General features: G+C 35.8%; 1 protein-coding gene across 1 annotated transcript in view; it reads left to right on the forward strand.

Moving 5' to 3' along the window:
- ANXA10 (annexin A10) overlaps window positions 1–25,470 on the forward strand; it is a 103,616-nt gene that overhangs the window by 22,861 nt on the left and 55,285 nt on the right. The window contains exon 2 of the mRNA XM_011967790.1: window positions 14,929–15,010. Coding sequence (XP_011823180.1) covers window positions 14,929–15,010 — 82 coding nt within the window. The remainder of the gene's footprint in view (window positions 1–14,928; window positions 15,011–25,470) is intronic.

The raw sequence follows: 25,470 nt of genomic DNA on the forward strand, positions 1-25,470 counted from the left end.
CACCGTGTTAGCCAGGATGGTCTTGATCTCCTGACCTTGTGATCCGCCCGTCTCGGCCTCCCAAAGTGCTGGGATTACAGGCTTGAGCCACCGAGCCCGGCCGACTTTTCTAGCTTCTAAAGGTCACCTACATTTCTTGGGCTGGGTTTCCTTCCTTCATCTTCAAATCTGGTAACACAGCATCTTGCTTTCATTATCATGCTGCCTTCTTCTATAGTCAAATCTTCCTCTGCCTCCCTCTTATGACAAGATATTTGGAAAGGTATTTATGGCCCACCCAGATAATCCAGGATAATCTCAAGAATCTTAATTAAACACATCTGCAAATTCCCTTTTTCCATACAAGGCAACATTGATAGGATTCAGGGATTGGAGATAGGATATCTTGAGCCTTGAATAGTAACTAGCCATATGATACTCTCTCTTTTAAGTTTAGTAGTCTTCTATTGAAGTAATTTTCAATGACATCTTCCTAGAAAATTGTTTTTTAAAATAGTAAAAGCATGTTAGTTGAAGATACTCTTAGATCTTAATTGTAAGAGGATGGGTGAGTGAAATCAGTTCCCCTCTATCTCTTTTTTAACTCCAGACATCTACCTACTTAATTGTAATGACTGTATGGCAACTGATTTATCATAAATTTGGTCATGTAGCAAATTTCTTGGCAATTGGCTGTGATAGCACACCAGGAATTATCCAAACGATTGCAGATGTCCATGACTCATAAGGCTGATTTTCATTTAGCGCACCCTCTCATATACAGGTAGAGTGAAGCAATCAATTGTCATAGAATCACAGAATTTTTAATTTTCAATTGAGTTCTGAGTTTTTCTAAAGCAGTCACCATACAATGGGACCATGTTTATGCTACGTGGTTTATAGGTACCTGGATTTAACAGCTTGCACTGAGCTTTGCAATTCAACTGTATCGGTTTCAAAAAGTTTAGAACTATATTAATATGTTTATCTTTGGTTAATAGATTTTTGAAATATTGTTATACACTGCAAACAATTGATTAGTTATAAGCCCAGCCAAAGTGTTAGGCCTTGAACTGTGAGAAACAGAAAGTACTGCACAAAGCATAATTCCTAATTATGGGGGCATAAAATGAGCTTTGTCCCCCAAACAAATTATTTCAATGATTTGAAAGTACTGCAATAAGGTGTACACACACCAAATTAAGTGGTACAAAAATGAGGGAAAGAATTTAAGATTTTTGGCCATAATACTTTGGCATAAAATTTGAAAAAATAATATTACTAAGCCTGTTTTAATATCACTGACTGTACTAGTGCTAATGAACTATCCATCAGTTCATTAAATTTTAGATTGATTAGATAATATATTCATATTTTCTTTACAATCATAACACTGCTAGAAGCTGAAGTAAGCTTTAAGATTTAAATCAGGTTCTCAGAATTTCTATTCCAGTGACTGTCTCCCTAAAGATTTTTTCCTGAGGCTAGAAGAACACAGGAAATAAAGATTAACAATTATCTTACTCATTTGAAGCTCTATGTTTTCATGTTATTTGACTAATTAGTTTAAGGACCATCCAGCAAACACATGCATACTGCTCCTCTTTTTTTTTTTTTTTTTAGCAATGGTTTAAACTTTTATTTTAATTTCATGGATCTAAGTGCAGGGTTTGTTACATTGGTAAACTTGTGTCATGAAAGTTTGTTGTACCTAATAGTTATTTTTCCTGATCATCTCCCTCCTCCCAAAATCCACCCTCTGAAAAGATCCAGTGTGTGCTGTTCCCCCTCTATGTGCCCATGTGTTCTTATCATTTAGCTTCCACTTATAAGTGAGAACATCCGATATTTGGTTTTCTGTTCCTGTGTTAATTTGCTAAGGATAATGGCCTCAGGCTTCAACCATGTGCCTGCAGAGGACATGGTATCGTTTGTTTTTACGGCTGCATAGTATTCCATGGCATATATGTACCACATTTTCTTTTTTTCTTTTTTTCTTTTTTTTGAGACAGGGTCTTACTTTGTAGCCTAGGCTGGAGTGCAATGATACAATCTCAGCTCACCACAACCTCCACCTCCAGGGCTCAAGCAATCCTCACATCTCAGCCTCCCAAGTAACCGGGACCATAAGCATATACCACCATGCCCAGCTAATTTTGTATAGAGATAGGGTTTTGCCATGTTGCCTGCTTAGGCTGGTCTGGAACTCCTGGGCTCAAGCAATCTACCCGCCTCAGATTCCTAAAGTGCTGGGATTTCAGACCTGAGTCACCACGCCCAGCCTCTGTACCTCCTTTTATTTATCCAGTCTATCACTGGTGGGCATTTAGGCTGATTTCCTCTTGATGTTGAATAACCCTATCATGGGGAAAACGCTGATAGCTTCACTCCCCCAAAATACCACCAACTAAAATCTATTCCAACTAACCTCTGTTGAAAGTTCATGACCACAGATGGGTTTACACAGTGGTTGTGCAAATAACTTAAAATCAAATATTAGACATTCTGTTCATAATAAATTTCAGCAAAGCAGACAATGGGAATTTCTTTTTGGGTGTCTTTCTTACCCTCTTTCCATCCCTCCCTACAATACACACACACACACACACACACACACTCCCCTCTTTCTTCTTTTCGAACTGACATAAAAATAAGAGCTCATCCTTTTAGAATTTTGTTTTTACTTGTAGGGTCCTTTGAAAATGGAAATGTTTTTATTCACATAAGTGAAAAAAAGTCTTAATAGCATATGTTATTTTATTTTACACAAATTACAGCTATAATGGAAAGGGCACTAACCGTGAAGTTAAATTTGGATTTGAATGTTGGCTTCATGAGTCAATACCTGTGTGGCTTTAAACAACTTACTCAGCCTCATAGTCTTCTCGTGTGTGAAATAAGATTAATATGATCAGTCTCACAAGACTGCTGAGGTGATTACCAAGGAAATGCAGATATAGATGCCTAGAGCATAGCCTGCTTATATGAGTAATGAATTTTTTAAACCACCGGGTAAACAAAAGATGTCACTGTGGTACATGGATTTTTTTATACTTTATGAACATTCTCTGAGCTCACATTACATGTAAGGCACTGCCCTAGATGCTTTGAAAAGCAAGATAAGAAAGGTATCTGCCCTCCAGAAGTTTTAAATTTAGAGATAAAGACAAATGCAAAAAAAAAAAAAAGGGAAGGCCATGTGTAATAGAGATGCAAAGAGAATAACAGTAATACTTGGTAAAATCTGTAAAGACTTCACATAATATAGTTTGAGTGTGAGCTAGGTCTCAAATTTTGGGTGGAATATAATCCATATAGATAAAACATGTGCAGAAAAAAAATAATTTGACTTTTGAACCTAAGAAATCACTATTAAACAGTCTATTGACAAGCACGAGTAAAACCCAAAGACTGAGCCTACAGATGTGACCAGCTTGGAGATTTTAGACAAAATCACTATATTCCATTTGTCTTCTTCTGAATCTATGCATCTTTGTGTAAATTATATGTGCAGTATTCCTTTGAGCCAATTTTGTTTTGCATGAGCCAGTAATGGGCCGGTGACCATTTACTTCAAGAATAACAGAAGTATGGTGTTTATTATGGCATCCTCTGTAGCCAGAATAACAAAATAAAATAAATAAATAAAAGAATGAGCATCTCCAGGTATCTCCCTACCCCCCCAAAAATAACTAGAACTTTCAGTAAGCTACTGAATCAGAGGCAAAAAGGCACCATTTTAACTTTTCGTATTTTATTTATTATTATGGAAGAAATCCAATTAATATGCAATGTGTTTTAATAACTAAGAAACACATCCAATTATGGAATAAAGGTGGTATTATAAACTGGTGTCATTTTTCATATAGGATGACTACCAACCAGAGCTCAGTAAGGCAAATTTTTTTCCAGAAGTAGGGATGTGTTTGAGCCAAATCCACTCTCATTTTTTAAATCCATGTTCTTTGTGACCTAACAATGAAGTATGATTCATCGAAGCCACTAAGTGATGAAATACTATGAAATTTACTAGCAATTATTTCTCCATTTAATTTTATAAATTTCCTCCAGTTTCACTAATATCATCAGCAAATTTTACACACAGAGACACACACACACACACTGTGGTGTTATTAACAGCTTTACTGCTCTGTATCTCATTAGTCTTAGCCTTGGCTAATTGTAAACATCAAATCCATCATAAAATAGTAAGTACTCAGCCAGGCACATGTGGTCCCAGCTACTCAGGAGGCTGAGGTGGGAAGATCACTTGAGCCTGGTTGGTTGAGGATGCAGTGAGCCATGATTGCACCACTGCACTCCAGCCTGGGCAACAGAACAAAACCTGTCTCAAAAATACTAATAAGAAGAAGAAGTATTCAAATATCTCTGAAAGCAATTCTGAAATACTTATCCCAAAGTGATATTTGAATAATTGGAAAAAGTATGTGTTCTCCAAAATAACTCCCTTTAAAAATACAACCTTAAGATTAAATACGTAAATATATGCTGTAATTTGTCTAATCTTTGGCAGGAACACATCACATCACTTCATGGTTTCTTATAACACTCTTTGTATTACCAGCTGCATATACCAACTCTTTGTGAATAGGGACTGAATCTCCCATGTGGAGCTATGCCATTGTACGGTGAGTCCTCACCTAATGTCGTGGATAGCTTCCTGGAATCTGCACCTTTAAGGAAAACAATGTATAACAAAATCAATTTTACCCGCAGGCTAATTGATACACGCAAGAGTTACGTTCCTACATCTCTCATCACAAAAACATCACCGAAGTTATAAATAGACCAAAGACTTCCAATATTAAAATTGAAATAAATGTGAGCTATACATACATTGAAGAAAGATTAGGAAAAACAAGATAAGTGTTTACCAACTTATTCCAGTTCAGGATTACGGGTGGCCCCAGAGCCTATCCCAGCAGCTCAGGCACAAGGCGGCAACTGACTTGGCCAGGATGCCTGTCCACCACAGGGTGTACTCAGACAATACTCACTCATTCACTCACTCACTCACTCACTCACTGACACTGGGACCATGGGGACAAGCGGATGAACCTAACGTGCACATCGGTGGAATGTGGGAGAATACAGGGGCACTCGGAGAAAACCCACACAGACATAAAGAAAACATGCAAACTTCACACAGTGTCACTGCCGGGGATTCTTTTTCCCCCCTCATCAATTTATAACAAACAATGTGGATCAAAATGACGTTACTAGAGGACCTGCTGTGTGAAAGGATTGAGGACTGTTGTAAAACTCTAAAGAAACAAGGGGGGAAACAATGGGCTCTTGGCCTAATTAGCATGGGATAGCAAAGAACTGAGCTTTCAAAAGATTAGATATACACATAAGCATTTCCTCTTTCAGCTGAAATGAGTATGGTGAATATTGTGTGATGATCAGTTTCCCAGCAGTCCCAGCCATGTCCCAGCCATGTATTTTCTATTTCAGGGAGGAAGCTATTGTCACTCTGCAGGTTCTCACTCACTTTGATTTATGCTGTGCTCTCAGCTCCTGAAAAGTTCTTCAGAACAACCTGAGAAGTGACTGTAATCTGATTGCTCTCTCGGAGCAGTAGGGATTCTACGATGGCACTAGTAGTGTTCTGTCTTTTGTAATGAGCTCTAGTAACGAATGGGGAGTTGGTACCCAAACTATAGAGAACCTGACTGGTATTTTGCTCAAAAAGGGTGTACTCTCCTTAGAAAATATAATCTGTACTCTAGAGGATTTCTCCTTCAGAGACATTTCATGATGGGGAAGCAGACTTTTAGAGATTTGCTTTTAAAAAATGTATGTGTATATATATTTTTTTAACCAAGAAGAAAACAATTCTGCAAATGTTGCTGAAATGTGTAAAAACACCTTCATGGTATATCCTATGTTTTACTTGGAGAAAGAAATAATATCAAGAAGCAAAAATTATTAGTCATGTTTTTCTGCATTTTTGTATTAATTTATAACTAATTCTAAAGTGTCTGGCTAACAGAGAACAATATTTGTGCAAATAATCAAAGATGATTAAAAACTCAACTAGCTGAAAATATTTCATTTCTCTGCTTGTTTTTGTATTTACTCATTAACTACATGATTTTTATTTAGTGTCCCTTGATATATACTTTTCTTCCACAATGTGTAAGATTCTATCTCATAAGTCTTGTTTTCTTCTTAGTTCTAAGCATTTACTGCTATTTCGATTTGTGATGAGGAAATAAGGCTGGAAATAATATGACATAGTGAAAAAGGAACTAATAGTGTCAGCCCATAAAACTATCTCAGGAAATGAGGTGGAGCCTCATAGAGATAACCTCGTTAAGAGGAGTCAGAAAAATGTACATTACACATCCACATAATTGGAAATAGGCCATGATAGCAAACTAGGAATTACCAAAATGATTGCAGATGTCCTTGACTCATAAGGCTGATTTGCATTTAGCACACCTTCTCAAATACAGGTGGAGCGAAGCAAGCAATTGTCATAGAATCACAGAATTGTTGATTTTCAATTGAGTTCTGAGTTCTTCCAAAGCAGCCACCATACAATGGGACCATGTTTATGCTACATGATTTATAGGTACCTGGATTTAATAGCTTAGACTGAGCTTTGCAGTTCAGCTGTATATGTTTCAAAAAGTTTAGAGCCATATTAATATGTATCTCTTTGGTTAATATATATTTTGAAATATTGTTATACACGGCAAACAATTGATTAGTTAGAAGCCCAGCCAAAGTGCTAGGCCTTGAACTTTGAGAAATAGAAAGTACTGCACAAAGCATGATTTCTAATTATGGGGCGCATGAAATTTGGTTGCGTCCCCCAAACAAATTATTTCAGTGATAAGATAGCACTGGAAAGTAAGTATATACACACCAGATGAACTGGTACAAGAAATTAGGAGAGGATTTTAAGTTTTTTGGCTCAGCACCAGATAAATTCGGATTCAAGCCTCTTCTTTGCCACTCGGTAGCTGTATTGCCACAGTAAGTTCCTTACCTTTGCTGTGTCTCACTTTTTTCATTTACAAAATGGGGAATAAGATAGCTGTAATAGCATAGGGTAGCTTTAAGGATGAAATACAATACCGAGAAATAGAGCTTTGCAATACTTAACACTCTGTAAATGGCAGCTATTATAGCAACTCATGAGAGATTATTTATAAGTTTGGTGACCAGAAAACACTTAATGGAGACGGGGTTTTACTGGAACATTGAAATATATTATGAACTTCATAAATGTGAAACTCATTGGAAAAAAGTCAAAATAGGAAGCCTCGAACCTAGAAATATTACCAGATGTGAAAACTTGTTAAATAATTTTTATTTAAAGCTGGTTTCCTAGAAATATAAAATTTCCAGGCAATGTCTTTCCACCTGTTGCAATCTAATCAAGCGTCAAATTTTCACATCAAGTAAAACATCACTCATAAGCACATCTTGGGGGAAAAATAATTGTTGGCAAAATTCATTTAAGAAAATATTAACACTTCAGGAAAAAGCCTGGGTAAATAACTGGTTATAAGACTTAACTTTATTAATATATTTCTAGAAATTTATTGGAATATTGTTGGACAATTGTGGTCATTTTGATAATGGTACAGAATGTACACGTAATAAATTTTGATGACATCATAATGTTAATAAACTACCTAAAATATTAACAAAGAGAAGAAGGAAATTAGGAAGCAATGTGAAAGTATCAATATCCTCATCTTTTACATAATGTTTGTATTTGAATCCATCTAAAATTGAAAAATTGTTTATAAAATATAATGACTTAATGTTTTTATCTCTTCTCTTAACCTGAAAGTGACACTTTAAAATGTCAGTACTAATAGTGCTTATGGTGGATTTGTTACAAATCAGTACATTTTTTCAATATCACTTCATTAGATTTTTTTTCATTTAATCTAAGTAGTATTTATCCCAAATTGCGTTTAGTAAAAGGTATTTCTTGTTTTATATCCAGACCTAGGACACAGCTACTTTGGCCCATAAGGAAAAAATCATTTAGCTGTCTGCCTAAGTTTTTGGCACTTCATTCAGTGTATTTCTGTTTCTTTAATATAAAAGTTTTTAAAAAGCAATTTTATCTTTTAAAAATATTTATTCTCCTAATCATGTTTTCATTTGATGTTTATAATTTTTAATTTTGAGTAGTGATACTGAGGGTTTTTAAAATTGTTTGTAGTTTTCTTCATTGTTTACATTCTTTGAGTAAACACATGTCTTTTACACACACCAAAAAAAACCACACACACACATTCTAACAAGACATTAACTCTTTTCTATTTTTCACTTGAAGATTAGTCATTTTTCTTCAAATTCCATGGAATTTTGTTAGACTTTTGTGATACAATGTATCATCTTCCTTGAATCCATTGTGTATATGCATTTAATTTACAGTAGTAAAACTATATTACACATGTTAGCCATTTAACCTTCTTCAAAATGTAACATGACATTTAGTTATTTGAATCTAGGAAAGTTAAATTCTATAAAATTACAATAAGTGTGGGCTACAATTTTAATCAAAATGCACATAACTTTCAACGTGAATAGTTTAATTCTCTTTTAATAATATCAGTTAATCTCAAAAATTTGATTAAAAGCATTATCAAATAATTAAATGCTTAGAGTTAAAAATTGAGAGTAGTCTGTTCTTATTCAACAAAGATTCAAGTTTCATTGTTTTAGAATATTAAAAATCGTGTTTTCATATGTTATAGTATACACTAAAAATATTTATTTCCCATATACCCTCAATTTTTTTTCATTGAACATGTTCTTTTCACAGGGAAACATTCCCTTTAGTTTTTCAGCTTTTTTGTTTGTTTTGTTTTTGTTTTTCTGAGAAGGAGTCTTGCTCTGTCTCCCAGGCTGGAGTGCAGTGGTGCAATCTCCACTCACTGCAACCCCCACCTCCCGGGTTCAAGCAGTTCTCTACCTCAGCCTCCCGAGTAGCTGGGACTACAGGCGCCCACCACCACGCCCTGCTACTTTTGGTATTTTTCGTAGAGATGGGGTTCCACCGTCTTGGCCAGGCATGTCTTGAGCTCCTGACCTTGGATCCACCCACCTCGCCTCCCAAAGTGCTGGGATTACCGGCATGAGCCACCGTGCCAGGCCAGTTTTTCAGCGTTTTAATCCTCCATTTTGACCTTTTGTGAATGAGACTCATTCTCTCAAATCCATATCCATTGAAGTCTCTTCAGATCCGTGGTGTTTTGATATTGTTTCTAAACCTCCTAATCTCATTAGAAATATAAGGGTAATAAGAGGATGGAGAGGAAGTTTCAGACTGAGATGAGGTGATCAAAAAATAGTTACCTCTTACTGGATTGTCTAGAAAGTGATTTACCTTGAAATTTGCACATACATTTTAAGCCCAATATAATACTATGTACTATAGAACTAAATTCCACTTGTGTGAATTACAACTACTGAGGCAATACCTAGAACTGAGGTCAATATATCATATTGTATTAGGCCATTCTTACATTGCTTTAAAGAAATACCTGAGACTGAGTAATTTATAAGGAAAAGAGGTTGTGAGGACAGCATCAAGCCATGAGGCATCTGCCCCTGTGACCCCAACGCCTCCCATTAGGCTCCACCTCCAACAATGGAGACACATTTCAACAGGAGATTTGGAGGGGACACATATTCAAATCATATCACATACTTAGCTTCATTTCAACTTAATTTTGTGAAGGAATTTGTGTAATCAAAATTCTTCCAGTCTATTGAAAACTTTGAAAAGGCGAAATCAGAAATTATTTCAAATCAAATACGGTACTATTAATAAAATTACACTGCACAAAATCTATGGTCTTGAGAGCTTACGGTCTAGAAGAAGCAGGAAACCATGTAGGTTTTTGTGGGGTTCTACACATAAGATTGCCTCAAATACCCTGAGTATGCAATGTGGAGTCCAAAGCCTTCCCAGATTTCTTCGGACTCCTAGCATGTTACGCTGCCTTGATTCTTTCCCTGTGTGAGCTCTATAGCTGTGCATTGTTGAAGAAACCAGAGCTGAGTAGCAGTTAAAATGGTAAAACAAACAAACAAACAAACAAACAAAAAAAAAAACCCGACTTCATTTAGGAACTATTGCAATAGGGGAAAAGAGAATTCCGTAATTGAATAGAACTGAGCTCTATTCCAAATATATCATGGATAAGTGGGGATTTATATTCAAGGGAGGCAGTCTGGAATGAAAAATTACTGAGATTAAGCATCAAAAGTAGAAGGTTGATTCTGGTTTAACATACCTAACAGGAATCTTGCTGAAGGCAGGCCAGAGTGACCAGCCATCACTTGGGGGATGAGGAATTTGATCAGAAATTGAGGTTCATCAGATATCACAGTTGGGAGATTTTCTTTAAACCGACTTAGCAAGATTCTCATTACAATTGAGTGACGCCAAGACTAACAGAGACCCCCAAGTGTAGATGTCTAGTTGGGAACAGGATTCAAAGGTGCCCAACTAAAGTTTGACTAACTAAAGTTCAAACCGAAGAGAGACTTTGTCAGCATGTTATTTTTTTTTTCACCCAGACAAACCCAAATAACTCATTCTTTTCCCCAACTTCTATTTAAAAAAATCACTTATAACAACCTTTTAACAAATGTTAATGAAAAGTTGTTACTAATAAGGGGAGGTCACAGAGAGGAATTTTGCCTCATTTTCCATTCTTGTTCCTTGTTAGGTATCTTCCCAAATTATTTCCTGGAGATCCAAATTCTTCTTCCTTTACTTGCAAGAACAGTTCTATTTCCATATTTGCACAGCCACTCACATTCAGGTGTACTCTCAAGAAAACTGAGGAAGCCTTGCTAATAGGACCGTTATTCTCAGAAAGCCAGTAGAATTAGAAATGGAAAATTTCTGCTGAAGTGCAATTGATGCTCTAGTAGCGCGTGCTACAGTTCCGTGCCCAGGATAAAAGAGAGGGCACCAGGATGGGAGTGGACAGTTCTACTACAGGCATCATGAATGGCTCCATGTACAAGATGACTCTGGATCCAAAGCTTGAAAGATAACATCTTGTATAGACGTTCGCCATGATCATAAGGTGAAATCAAGAGATGGGAGTTGGGGAGGAAGTATTCACACGGATGGAACACAATGAACAATGACACAGAAGTTCCTTTTAGCTGGAGTGTGTGACTGTGAGTCACAGTGTGGGAACAGAGGGGCTCAGGAGAGAGAAAATAAAATATGAAACTATCCAGGGAGGAAAGAATCAGGTCATGAAGAATGTTGTATACTCGGTTAAAATATTTGAAGTGAATCCCATGAGTCATCTATTCTGAGTCACAGGAATATGTTATGGCATATGCATTGAAAATGTGTAACTATGAAGAACCAAAGTTTGACTTTTTCTATCCTATGTAATTCCTACATTGCTTATATGATACTGTCACTCAGTTGGATGGCAATATACTTTCTCGAGTGGGCAAGAACGGGATGTACTTAAAGCTATAGCGTACTGGGACATGTTCATAAGCCTAGATGCTCCCAAGGATGTTTCTTTCTTCTGAAAACCATGTATCACGTGGGCCAGAGTACAAAACAAATATTGAGAAGCATTGTTTTGGGCATTAAAGATTTTAAGCATGGAAAGGCAAATAATATTTGATCTTTTAGAAGGATCATTTTGGTAGACAAATAGGATCTACTTGGCAGCTTATCAGATATAAAAGAACAATGAAAGAAAAATTGGCAAAGGTCTGTATTAAGTAGTAGTAACAGAAATTAAAAGAAGGCAAATTACATGAAAAGTATTGTAAGGCTAGGAATGAGGGAATGGGACTGAAGGGCTCATTAGCTGTGGAAGGGTAAGGAAGAGAAACAATGTGTTCAGTAATCCACCCTTTAGTGTTGGCTGTGTTTAAAGCCATTGAAACCACTTTGGAAGAACTCCTGGGAGACATGAGGCAGAGGGTGATAAATGGCTGAAGACCTTTAGGAGAGTTTAGAGCATTTAGTTCTGTCCAAAGTAAAATCCCAAGGAGCAATGCTCCAAAGCTAAGTCGATGCCATGTTCAGGGTAAATGCCCCATGAAAGGAAATCCTAAGATTCCTGTACAATTTCCTCTTAGGACTCTTAAAGTCTTTAATTAACTAGAGATCTAGTATCAACTGCACTAAAATTAAGCTACTTCAAACACACAGAATTATCCATTGAAACCCACACTCTAGCATGTGTCTTGTTAGTCAAACTGTCACTTTGCCTAGCTGACATTTCAAACTCAAAAAGTCTTGAGGCACTCAGATTGTCAAGGTGCATGTGACTCAAAAGCCACATGAGAAAAAGTATTCAAATGTGGAAAGCCTAGGGATGCTGGAGATGGAGGGATGTGGTTTTAAGAATCCTGGCCACCTAATTGGCTATAAGTGAAATATGATCCATATGTTGACGTACCTATTGATATGAGATAGTAAAAATATTTTTATCAACTTCATGTGCAAAACAAGTGTTTTTTTTTTTTTTCCAGTCTGTACTGAGTCTCAGGAATTAATAAATTTGAAATTTTTCTGTCATTTAATATATTCACGGAGGTGGAAAGATAGTTTCTAGAACCAAATTTTAAACATACAAATTACTCATACTCTTCTGTATGGTAAGTTTATGTGGCTGTTTATTCTGTCTTCTAAAAGGAGCACATTCTTTATTCCTTTTTCAAAACCCAAATTCATATGTAACTAGAAGCAAATATTATATTTTGATTACCTTGTGGTAAAGCTTAAATAGAGATGACAGGTATTACAATTTATTTTGCCTTAGACAAGTTATATATACTATTTCTAAATCTGGCCATTTTCAAAGAAATGAAAAAATCTTAATGCATACGGATACACATTATTTCTCACTGTCACATTGAAAAATGTACATTTTTTCAAAATTTCCAATTTACTCTAAGGCCAGAATAAAAAAAAAAAAATCATGCATATAAAAAGGGCATTGTTCGAAAGGTATAAATTCTGGAAAACTAAAACAGTCTCTGACTGTTCAAGGTAACTTTTCATGGTAAACTGCCATTATTAGGTTAAGTTAAAAATGTGTCTCAAAAAAAATTAGTAGGTTAAATTACATTTAGTTAACCAAGAAATCTGTATTTATTGAAAACATGCTATTTGCCTCAGTTCAGGTTTACATTATAGCTCAACTGGAATTCTAAATTAGCCGCTCTTGCAACTTGTATTGCTTCTTTTTATTTCATTCTTTGCACTGTTATAAAGTGTTGCCACTGGAACTCAAATCAAATTGTATCACTCTTTTACTTAGTAACCTTGTGGCTGCCACCTCCAACTATCTTTTGCAACTCATATAGGATCAGCTGTGGAAACACTGCAGTCTGACTTCCCAGATCACTTATTCATTCATACATGTGGTTGGGGGAAATTTACACCCTCTCGTCTAGGACCAGCTCTTTCCCCCACACCTTCTTCTCCAGAGTAATTCTTATGAGTCTGTCTGATATATTTATTTCTGTTTTGTTTTCCTGATGTAAAACATTAAACACGGTAAGTATAATGATTGAAAGAATCTGCATAATTCACAGCATAAGAATTCCACTAATTTGTACTTCTAGGAATGGAAATATAGACATATCACAATCATCCTGTTTTTTGGTCTACTTCAAATAGACAACTTCATATTTATTAATATCAGTGAGGTAGAATCCAAACTGAATTCAATTCTTAGTTTTGAGTTCTTAGTCCTTCAAATTCCTTTCACAAATATTTTGGTATCAGTATATGTATATTCATTTAGCTCGAAATTATGGTCTAGTCCTGTTCTCATTAGTTAATTAACTTAATTAATAGGAATGTCTGAGTTCATCTCAGGGCCTAGAAGACTCATTTGCTGTGGGAAGGCATAAATTCCCCCAATGCGTCTGGGCATACTGACAACAAACAGGGAGAGCTGCCCTTCTTAATAAATTTTGACTGACAGCTTTTTGTGCTGAGTGTGATTATATGGTGGCTAGTCCTGGCGGGTTCAGTCTAAAATAATGCACCATGTGGATCACAAGCCTGCTTTAAATGTTCTACCATTTTATGATTGTCAAGAGAGAGAATTTAAATAGAATGTCTGTCAAGTTTTTATATTTACAAGTTTTTATGTTTACCTCTGCAGTCATGAGCTTTGGCTAGATAATCTCTGCCTTATATATGTCACCTGGATTTCTATGAAGCTCATAATCCAAATTCAATTATTTTTATTTTTTTCTAATATAATTTTAAGGTCCCTTATATAGAAAAAAGCTGTGGTAGCAAGTACCATTTCTAATTCATAGGAATGAAATGAATCCCACCAATACAGTACTCTTTTTCAGTTTCCATAAAATAAGCTCCATTCCTTATAAAAAACTTACTGTTAGTCAAGAAGATATATATTATTAATTTTATTCTTACATTTTTTTACAATTGGTTTTGGTATCATGGTCTCTTATTTGAATAATAGATGCCAATGGATAGTAGTAGAGACCAACGGAAAAAATGAACTCAACCAAATTTTCTCTCTGCAATTGACACACAAGTAAGACATTTGTTTAACAGGCCTTGTGTGTATGTCTTGTAGTAATGTAAACATACAGAATATGCTTTCATTTTCATTTGTCTGGAAAACAATGTTGAATTTTTTTAAATTTTTTTATTTTTTTATTTTTTTTTTGCCTCCTGAGTAGCTGGGATTACAGGCGCCACCACTCCCGGTTAATTTGTCGTATTTTTAGTAGAGACGGGGTTTCATCATGTTGGCCAGGTTGGTCTTGAACTCCTGACCTCAGGTGATCGCCTGCCTCTGCCTCCCAAAGTGCAGGGATTACAGGCGTGAGTCACCGCGCCCAGCCACAATGTTGAAACATTAATGTGAATCATTACAATCACTTTCTCATTGATTTTCCCACCAGGTGCAAGGAACCATCTTCCCAGCTCCCAATTTCAATCCCATAATGGATGCCCAAATGCTAGGAGGAGCACTCCAAGGATTTTGTAAGTCTGATTATTTCTACCATCTTTTACTGTAATTATTTTTTGCTTCACCTTGTTTTAAAACTCTACTGTGGGTATAAAATAGCTAATGTCTTGCAAAATACAGATACAGATTAGACAAAAACTGAGCAAAGAAGTAGAATTAGAAGAAAAATAATATAAAAAAAGACAATAATGACGAACAAATTTGCCTTTAGAAATTGCTACTCTAATCTTAAAATGTTTGCCTTAAATCCCTAAGTGCCTCATCACTAACTACTAAATGAAATCTCAACTGAAACACCTTAATCTAGGATAGAGCATTCTTTTTAACCTTTGCTTTTGTTTTCTAGCTTGCTTCATTTGCTATTTGCTATTTCCACTTGCAGTCAGATCAGACTTTTTGCTATTTCCCCAAATGACTCTGCTTTTCACATCTCTGTAAATTGGCCCAATCACTTCACCTGGAATGCCATTTTCTTCTCTTGTCTACTTTTCATCTAAATTCTCTTTCTTCAAGAATCTGTTCAGCTAAGCCTTCCTCTTTGAATCCTTCTCTGGGCACTGCAAGCTCAACCAGCTATGCCAGCCCCCAGGCACCTTGCTTCCTACCTCTCACTCCCCTAATCTCATTTGCACTGTGCTTGTGTTTGTCTCACCAGCTGACTGGACTGTGAACTCCCAGCGCTTGGAGTTTGACATAGAGGTGATTAGTAACGAATGAGACTAGAGTTTAGAAAAAAGAATACAGAGAGAGAAGAAGGGAGGAAAATTTTGGAATTCTTTTACACACACATATATATATATATATAAATTTTTAAGATATCATATGGAGGTATTAAACTTTCATATAGTTTCCTAGAATAAAACCTGTTTTAAGAAGACTCCTGATGAGCACAAAGATAAGCATAGACAACATAAAAGAAATCTTTGCATAAGACATGCAAAACCTTTCCTAAGAAAGCAAGCTCTTAACTTTAAAGACAAGGTCGCCTTTACAGGAGCTTGACTGTGTGTGTGTGTGTATGCATGAATGTACATCTGTGTGTTTTATTCACTAGCAGCATCCCACAGGAAAACAATAGAGGACTTAAAATATGCTTGCTAAAGCTGACTTTAGGAGTTTGCAATGCTTTCATGCCTTTTAAAATATCAATCATCACTAGAAAAATAAAAAGACAAGTTAACACAAAGTTATGAATTACCTTTTTATTGAGGAGTGCAATTTTTGCTTTAAAACTATGGATCACACAATCTGTTCACGAAAAAGTTGTTTTTTGTTTTTTGTTTTTTGTTTTTGCTCCAGTTTCAATGTTCCTGTCATTGCAATTTTAGGGTCAGAATAACAATTCCTTTTGACCATCATAATTTGTTGCTTGTCAGTGTGTTAGGCTGAAGTACATTAAGAGGTTTTGGCTTTTATTGCACGGTGTCCACTGTAGCATGCCAGAGCATGAACACAGCTCAAATTGCTTTAAAGGTCTATCCATCCCCATGACTCTGGCGAAGTGTTATTGAAAAAGACAATTACTAATGTTTTTCTAAGTTACTGTGTTTTATTTAGAAAAATCTGAAAGCAAAAATGTATTCTGAAACAAATGAAAATGAGTAGCTTTGATATAAATTGCTTTAAGTTGTATAAAAATTTACTCGTCATCTACAAAAAGAAACACTTCTTAGTTAACATTCCCTAATAGTGCAGTCTACTTTCCAATTTCTCACCATTTGAAGATACTTTCCAGCTCATGAATTCTTACAAGTATTATTATTTTGTATCTATTAACATGTGTAATTGCTAGGTCAACCCTGTGAGATCCTGGACAACCGAAATCATTTTTAACCTACATTCCTAAATCTTGACGAAGGAGAACACAAGTCAAAATTAATCTTTTTTGAAACTCTCAGTGCTATTCAGAGCGGACATTTTCAGCTTGTTCCTGATCTTTCTGATCATTAAGTACAATGCTAGCTATAGGAGTTTTGAAAATATTCATTATGAAGTTAAGGAAGTCCCCCTCTATTCTTAGTTTGCTAACACTTCTTATCTTGAATAGGTATTGGATTTTGTCAAGTGAGTTTTCTTCATCCATTGATATAATCACATGATTTTTCTCCTTTTTCCTGTTGATGCAATGGATGACATTAACTGATTTTTAAACGGTGAACCTGCCTTGCATATCTGGAATAAATCCACTTAATCATGAATTATAGTGCTTTGTATGCATTCTTATATATGATTTTCAAACTTTTTGAGGATTTTTGCATCTATCTATGCTCATGAGAAATGTTGGTCAGTAATTTTCTTTTCTTGTTGTGCCTTTCTCTGATTTTGGTATTAGGATAGTGCTGACCTAGTAGAATGAGTTATGAAGCATTCTCTATGCATCTAATTTCTGAAAGAGATTGTAGAAAATTGGTATTTCTTTCTTGAAAGTTCGGTAGAATTCATAAGTGAAGCCATATGGACCTAGTGCTTTCTATTTTGTGGGTTATAAATTACTGACTTAAGTTTTTGATAGATACGGGCCCATTCAGATTGTCTATGAGTTTGGATAGCTTGTGTCTTTGAAGAAATTGATCCATTTCATCTAGACTATCAAATTTGTGACCTTAGAGTTGTTAATAATATTTTATTATGATTTTAATGTCCATTGAGATTGGTAGTAACGGCTCCTGTTTCACTTCTGATATTAGTAAGGTTTTTTTTTCTCTCTGTCTCTCTCTCTCTCTCTCTCTCTCTCTCTCCTCTCTTGCTTTCTCTCTCTTTCCTTATCCTAGCTAAAGGCCTATAAATCTTATTGATGTTTTCCCCAAAAAAACCAGCTTTTGGTGCCATTGATGTTTTCTCTCGATTTTCCAATTTCAAATTCATTGATCATTTCTGTAATCTTTCTTTTCTTCTGTTTACATTAGGTTTAATTTGCTCTTCTTTTCCCAGTTTCCTAAGATACAAGCTAAGATTCTTGATTTCAGATTTCTTTTTGTTTCTCTAAATGCAATGTTATACATTTTTCTCTAAGCATTGCTTTTGCTGTATCTCATAAATTTTGAGTCATATTTTTACTTTCAATTTGTTTGAAATTTTTAAAAATTCTCTTGTTACTTCTTCTTTGTCCCACGTGTATTTAGAAGTGTGTTGTTTAATCTATGTGTATTTGGGGATTTTTCCAGCCGTCTTTCTGTTACTGATTTCTAGTTTAATTTTATTGTGGCCTCAGAGCATATTTTGTACGTTTTTCATTATTTTAAATTGTTAAGATGTATTTTGTGGTCCAGAATGTGGTCTATTTTGGTTAATACTCCATGTAACTAGAGAAGAATGTGTATTCTGCTTTTGTGGTAATAAGCGTTCTACAGATGTTAGTTAGTAATTGACAAATTACTCTAGAGGTGTTAAATTGCTCAGGTATAACAGTGGATTCTTCTGTTTCTCTTTGCAATTCTATTATTTTTTTTCCTCATCTCTTTTGGCACTCTGTTGTTTGGCACATACATATTAAAGTTTGTTATATCTTCTTGGAAAACTGACCTTTTATCATTTTGTAATAACCCTTTTATTCCTGATAATTTTCTTTGCTTTGAAGTATTCTTTGTCTAAAATTAATATAGCTACTCCAACTTTCTTTTGATTGCATTAGCATGTTATATAATTCTTCATTCTTTATTCTTAATCTCTCTGTGTCTTTAGTGTTGATTTCTTGTAGATCACTTAGTGCTATCAAGAAATAGTTTCCCTCACCTCAGTTAAAATGAGTTTTATCCTAAAGACAGGCAGCAACAAATGTTGGCACGAATGCAGAGAAAAGAGTACCCTTGTACGTTGTTGCTGGGAATGTACATTAGTACCACCACTATGTGGAACAGTTTAAAGGTTCCTCAAAAAGAATTAAAAAGTGAGTTATACCATGTGATCCAGAAAATGCACTGCTAGGTATGTACCTAAAAGAAAGGAAATCAGTATGTCAAAGACATATCTGCATTCCTGTGCTTGTTCCAGCACTATTTACAATAGCTCAGACTTGGAAGCAACCTGTGCATCAACATATAAATGGATAAAGAAAATGTACAAATACTCAACAGAGTACAATTCAACCACAAAAAAGAATGAGATCCTGTCATTTGCAACAACATGGATGAAAGTGGAGATCATATGTTAAGTGAAATAAGCCAGGCACAGAAAGATAAACATTGCATATTCTCACTTATTTATGAGATCTAAAATTCAAAACAATTGAACACATGGACATAAAAAGGTAGAAGGATGATTACCAGAGGCTGTGAAGGGTAGTGGAGGGCTGTTGGGGACTTGGGGATGGTTCATAGGTACAAAACATAGTTGGAAAGAATGAACAAAACATACTATTTGATAGCACAACAAGGTGACTATAGTCAATAATAACTATGTATTTTAAAATATCTAAAACTGTGTAATTGGATTGTTTGCAACTCAATGGATAAATGCTTAAGGGGATGGATAACCCATTTTTCATGATGTGCTTATTTCATATTGCATGCCTGTATCAAAACATCTTGTGTACTCCATAAATATATATACCTATTATGTAACCACTAAAATTAAAAATTAAGGAATAATTTTAAATTTTAGTAATAATTATTTTCTTGCCTAGGAGACCACTTTTACCTATTTGACCATACAGTCAATTCTCATTATTCACAAATGCTATATTTACAAATTTATCTACTCACTAAAATTGTTTTATAATCCCCAAATCAATATTCACAGATATTTCATGGTCATTTGCAGACAAGTGCAGAGAGGTGAAAAATTTTAGTCACTAGAATGCATATTCCCAGTTGAAATCAAACAAGGTGACCTCTGCCGTCTTCTTTCAGCTTTCATGCTGTAAATAAATCCTTTATGCAGTCTGTGTAGTGACACAATTTTGCATTTGTATGCTTTGCTTGGTGATTGTGCTGTTTAAAATGGCCCTAAGCATAGTGTTGAAGTACTGCCTAGGGTGTTCCTATGCACAAAAAGAAGTGTTCAAGAAAAAAATGTGTGTTACATAAACTAAATTCGAGAATTAGTTATAGTTCTGTTGGCCATGAGTTTAATGTTAATGAATTAATAAAATAGTACATCCATAAAGAAGTATAGAAAATGTATTGATATATGCATGGTGCTGTTTGGAAAATGCTGAAGTAACATCTATTCTACATTATGAAGTATGGAAAAGATGAAAAAAATAGCTGAATTTGTGGGTTTGTGAGACGCTAGCTGATAACAAAATTAATAATTTTTAAAAATAATCAAAGTGGTCAGCTTTCTTTTGAAAGTAGTGTCGGGTGGCAGGTTAGAAAAAGTCTGTAGATCAGGAGGCTATAGAAGAGCTTTAAAAATATCTCTTAAATGTTTATACAGGAGAAGGATATGTGGAAGGGTAGTTTTCAATGCTAACAAGACGCTTGTTTCATAAGGACATTTGCAAACAAACATAATGCAAATGACATTTCAGTTGACAAAAGTGTTGTAACCATAGGGTTGCAGAAACCTAACCCTGCATTTTCCCTAGGAACAATAGTTCAGTATTTACTAATTCAGTGTTCATGACAAATTTGTCGAATATAAATACCACATACGACAAGAGTCAATTGTACAAAATAAAATTTGATAAAATTGTGATGGTTCATTATGCCCAAATTTTCCATTAAAAATCAGAAAAAGATGAATTATTTAGAAATCCCTGACCTAAAGCAGTAGGAGAAGAAAGAGAAAAATATACAATGATTACAAAGAAGAAATCAAAGTTTTGATTATATGAAGAAGAAATTATGTATCTAGAAATTCAAGATTAATAAAAAGTTACTTAATATTATAAGAGAGTTCAATAACTTTTCAGGATACAAAGTAAACACAAAAATCAATCAATATCACTTCTTCAATTAACCAATTATGTGTTAGGAAATAAAACAAAAATAACATAACTGGGAATATCAATAGAAGTGCAAATATAAATAACTTTAGCAAGATAAAGCTTCTTGTCATTAGCAAAAAGCTCTGCAAATCTTTACTAAGTCATTTAGAAAAGAAATAATCTTAAATAATAGGTTGGCAGAAATATCATGGAAGTGACAGAAAGACAACACTTACAAAATTTATTCCTAAATTTATAGTTATTTTAATTTAAATATCATAATACAATTATTGAGATTCATATAAAATATCTCTGGAAGAATAAATAAACAAGAATTGCCATGAAAACTTAAAAAGAGAGAAATTCAGAGGGCTAGATTGTGGATAATCTCAACAGAACAAGAACAAAAAACAAGACAATAATTTCATAAATGTGGTAATAGTAAGAAGAAGACATAGAAAGTAACTTTAAAATCTTCTATTTATTATTAAATATATGTCCACTTTAGAATGTCCATTATGCCATTAACAGATTCCTCTACAGCTATTTTATTTTATTATATTATATTTATTTATTTATTTTTTTGCCTTTTAGTTCAGGGTCTTAACCAGGCTTGAGGCAGACATCACCTTTCTCTATGCCTTTTCAGTGGAGTCTGCCTTTTCTCTCAGTAGCCATTAATTTCTATCTTTGAAGCCAGTTCTAGGCCTTCCTCCCTCCCTGTTACAGCTTTCAGACCATTTGTCTGTGCATAAAATACCCTGAGGCTCCCCCTGCTTTTCAGTGGTACAGTCATCTTTGTGAATTCTTAACACTTGTTCTCATTCACTGTATATTTCAGCACCTTATTCATAGCCTTCCTGTGATGCTAAGCCCATCCAGGATGGACTTAATTTCCAAAAAGATGATTTGGTTAACATTCTAGCTTTTCAATTCATTTTTCTCCCCATCTCCATTATATATCTCCCCTTGTCAAAGAAAAATTATACCAGATGGAATTAAACAGCAAGGAAGTTTCTGCAGTGGGGATCAAGACCATTGCAAGAAGGGAGAGAGAGCGAACTCAAATCCTATGAAACAAAGGCAAGAGAGTTTTTAAGCAGTATGGTGAGACAGTAGGAAAGAACTGAAGGATGTTGGGCAGGGAGGGCATTGGTCCATGTGATTAGACTATCTGTGATTGCTAATTGGCACTTAACAAAGTCAGGTTCCTGTCCTCACACAGACACTGGGAAATAGGAAATACAGTTTCTATCTTCCCAATGACTACATTTCAAAAGGATGGCTCCCATATTCCTGAGAAAGACAATTTTGGGTTGTCAAACTGCAAGAGGCTGGGAGGAGATTTACGTCTCTAAGACGCAGAGAAAGAATTTAAAATTGCATGTTTTCTAAAATAAATGCTCTAATAAAAGGGAAGTTAGGAGCCTGTAGTTGGGAAGAAACCTGTCTAAATTTTAGTCAAGCTGAGGGAAAGGTAAATGTCATATTGCTGACTCTACTATGACTACAATTACACCTAAATTTATCCAAACTAGTTGTGCACTAAACCGGTCTATTAGCTTAGTGTGTTGGTACATGAGGAAGTGAAGGATACACAGACCAGAAACAGTCTATATTAGGGAGGAGATAGACAGGGTGGCCGGTGTTCCATGAAAAGCATGACAGGTTCACTCTATGCCTCAGAGGCACACAGATGCTTTGTACTTTCATGATTTCCTTCTCCATTTTCCTCTCTCCTTAATACATGTTCATTATAAGCCATATCTCTCTATTCAACAAGAAAGATGCAATATTAGTCAATTCTCAGACTACTATAGAGAACTACCTGAGACTGCGTAAATTATAAAGAAAAGACATTTAATTGGTTCATGGCTTTGCAGACCGTACAGGAAGTATGGCTGGGGAGACCTCAGGAAACTTACAATCATGGCAGAAGGCAAAGGGGAAGCAGGCATATCCTACGTGGCCTCCCTACAAGGAGGAAGAGAGGAAAGGGGAGGTGTGACATACACTTTTAAACAACCAGATCTCATGAGAACTCACTCACTATCACAAGACCAGCAAGAGGGAAATCTGCCCCCATGATCCATTCACCCCCCCACCAGACCCCTCCTCCAACCCTGGGGATTACAATCCTGCATAAGATTTGCAAAGAGACATGAATCCAAACCATATCATTCTGCTCCTGTCCCCCTACAAACCTCACGTTCTTCTCACATTTCAAAATATAATTACCCATTTTCAACAGTCTCCTAAGCCTTAACTCATTTCAGCATTAACTCAAAAGTCCACAGTCCAAAGTCTCATCTGAGACAAGGCAAGTCCTGTCTGCCTATGAGCCTGTAAAATCAAAAACAAGTTAGTTACTTCCAATGTACAATTGGGGTATAGGTATTGGCTAAATATTCTCTTTCCAAAGGGGAAAAATCAGCAAAACAGAGGAACTAAAGGCCCTGTGCAAGCCTGAAACTTAGCAGGGCAGTCATTGAATCTTAAAGTTCCAATATAATATCCTTTGACTCCATGTCTCATATCCAAGCCACACTGATGCAAAAGGTGGACCAAGGCCTTGGGAAGCTCTGCCCCCATGGCTCTGCAGAGCTCAGCTCCCACGGCTACTCTCAAGGGCTGGTGTTGAGTCCCTGTGCTTTTCCAGGTGCATGGTGCAAGATGTCAGTGCATCTACCATTCTAGGGTCTGAAGGATGGCAGCCCTCTCCTCACAGCTCCACTAGGCAGTGCCCCATGTGGGGGCTCCAACCCCACATTTTCCCTCGACACTACCTTAGTAGAGGTTCCCTATGAAGGGTCTGCTTCTGCAACAGACTTCTGCTTGGACATCCATGTGTTTCCATACATCCTTTGAAATCTAGGCAAAGGCTCCAAAACCTCAACTCTTGCTGTCCATGCACTCACAGACTTAACACCACATGGAAGCCTTGGCAGTTTCTAGCTTGCACCCTCTGGAGCAGCAGCCTGGAATGTATCTCGGGTCCTTTTAACCAAGGCTGGAGCTGGAGCAGCTGGGATGCAGAGAGCAGTGTCCATGCAGAGTCTCTCATGCAGAGAGTATGTCCCCACCTGTGCAGGGTAGCCAGGTGGGGACATAAATCCAAATATCAGATGTTGCTCCCATTTAAACACTAATCAGCTTAAAGGTCAAGGAAGCCATTTTTGGTGGAATAAGAGCTGATTGAAGAGACACTATATTTTCTTCACTCCCCTGTGCTTTTGACTGGAGTTTTATTTTCCTTTCACAATTTTTTTATAGATTTATGGTGTACGAGTGTAGATTTGTTGCATGCATATATTATATACTGGTGGAGTCTGTGCTTTTAGTGTACTCATCACCTGAATACTGAACAACATACTCAATTGGTAATTTTTTAACCCTTGCCCCTCTTCCACCCTCTCACTGTTTGGAGTCTCTAATATCTATTATCCTACTCAATATGTCCATGTGTAGCCTTCGTTTAGCTCCCACCCATCAGTGAGAACATATGGTAACTGACAGTTTCTGAGTTATTTCACTTAGGATAATGGCCTCTGATTCCATCTATGTTGCTGCGAAAGACAAGATTTCATTCTTTTTTATAGCTCAGTAGTATTGCATGGTATGTATATGCCACATTTTCTTTATCCAATCATCTGTTGATAGACACTTAGGTTGATTACATATCTTGGCTATTATAAATGCTAATGCAATAAACATATAAATGCAAATATCTTTGTATATAATGATTACTTTCCCTTTGAGTATGTACACACAGTAGTGAAATTTCTGAGTCAAATGGTAGTTCTATTTTTAGTTCTTTGAGAAATCTCCATACTGTTTCCCATAAAGATCATACTAATTTACATTTCCACCAACAGTCTTTCAGCATGCCTTTTTTTGCACATCCTCTCTAACATCTATTGTTTTGCCTTATTTTATTTTATTTTATTTTATTTTATTTTATTTATTTATTTATTTATTTTTGAGACAGAGTCTCGCTCTGTTGCCCAGGCTGGAGTGCAGGGGCGTAATCTCGGCACACTGCAACCTCCACCTCCCAGGTTCAACCAATTCTCTTGCCTCAGCCTCCTGAGTAGCTGGGACTAAAGGTGTCTGCCACCACGCCCGGCTAATTTTTTGTATTTTTAGTAGAGATGGGGTTTCACCATGTTAACCAGGATGGTCTCGATCTCCTGACCTCATGATCCACCCTCCTCAGCCTCCCAAAGTGCTGGGATTACAGGCATGAGCCATCGTGCCCAGACATTAACTTTCTAATAATAGTCATTCTGACTGACGTAAGATGGTATCTCATTGTGGTTTTAACTTGCATTTACCTGCTGATTCATGACGTTGAGCACTTTTTATATGTTTGCTGGCTTCTTGTATGCCTTCTTTTGGAAACAAAAAAGTCTGTTCATATCCTTTGCCCACTTTTTAATGGAGTTATTTGTTTTCTCTTGTTCTTATAGCAGTACCATGCTTGTTTTGATTACCGTAGCCTTGTAGTATAGTGTGAAATCAGGTAATGTGATGACTTTGGCTTTGTTCTCTTTGTGTAAGATTGTGTTGGCTATTAAGGCTCTTTTTTTTTTTTTTTTTTTTTTT

This window comes from Mandrillus leucophaeus, unplaced genomic scaffold (genome assembly GCF_000951045.1).
Source record: "Mandrillus leucophaeus isolate KB7577 unplaced genomic scaffold, Mleu.le_1.0 Scaffold81, whole genome shotgun sequence".
NCBI classification, from domain to species: Eukaryota; Metazoa; Chordata; class Mammalia; order Primates; family Cercopithecidae; genus Mandrillus; species Mandrillus leucophaeus.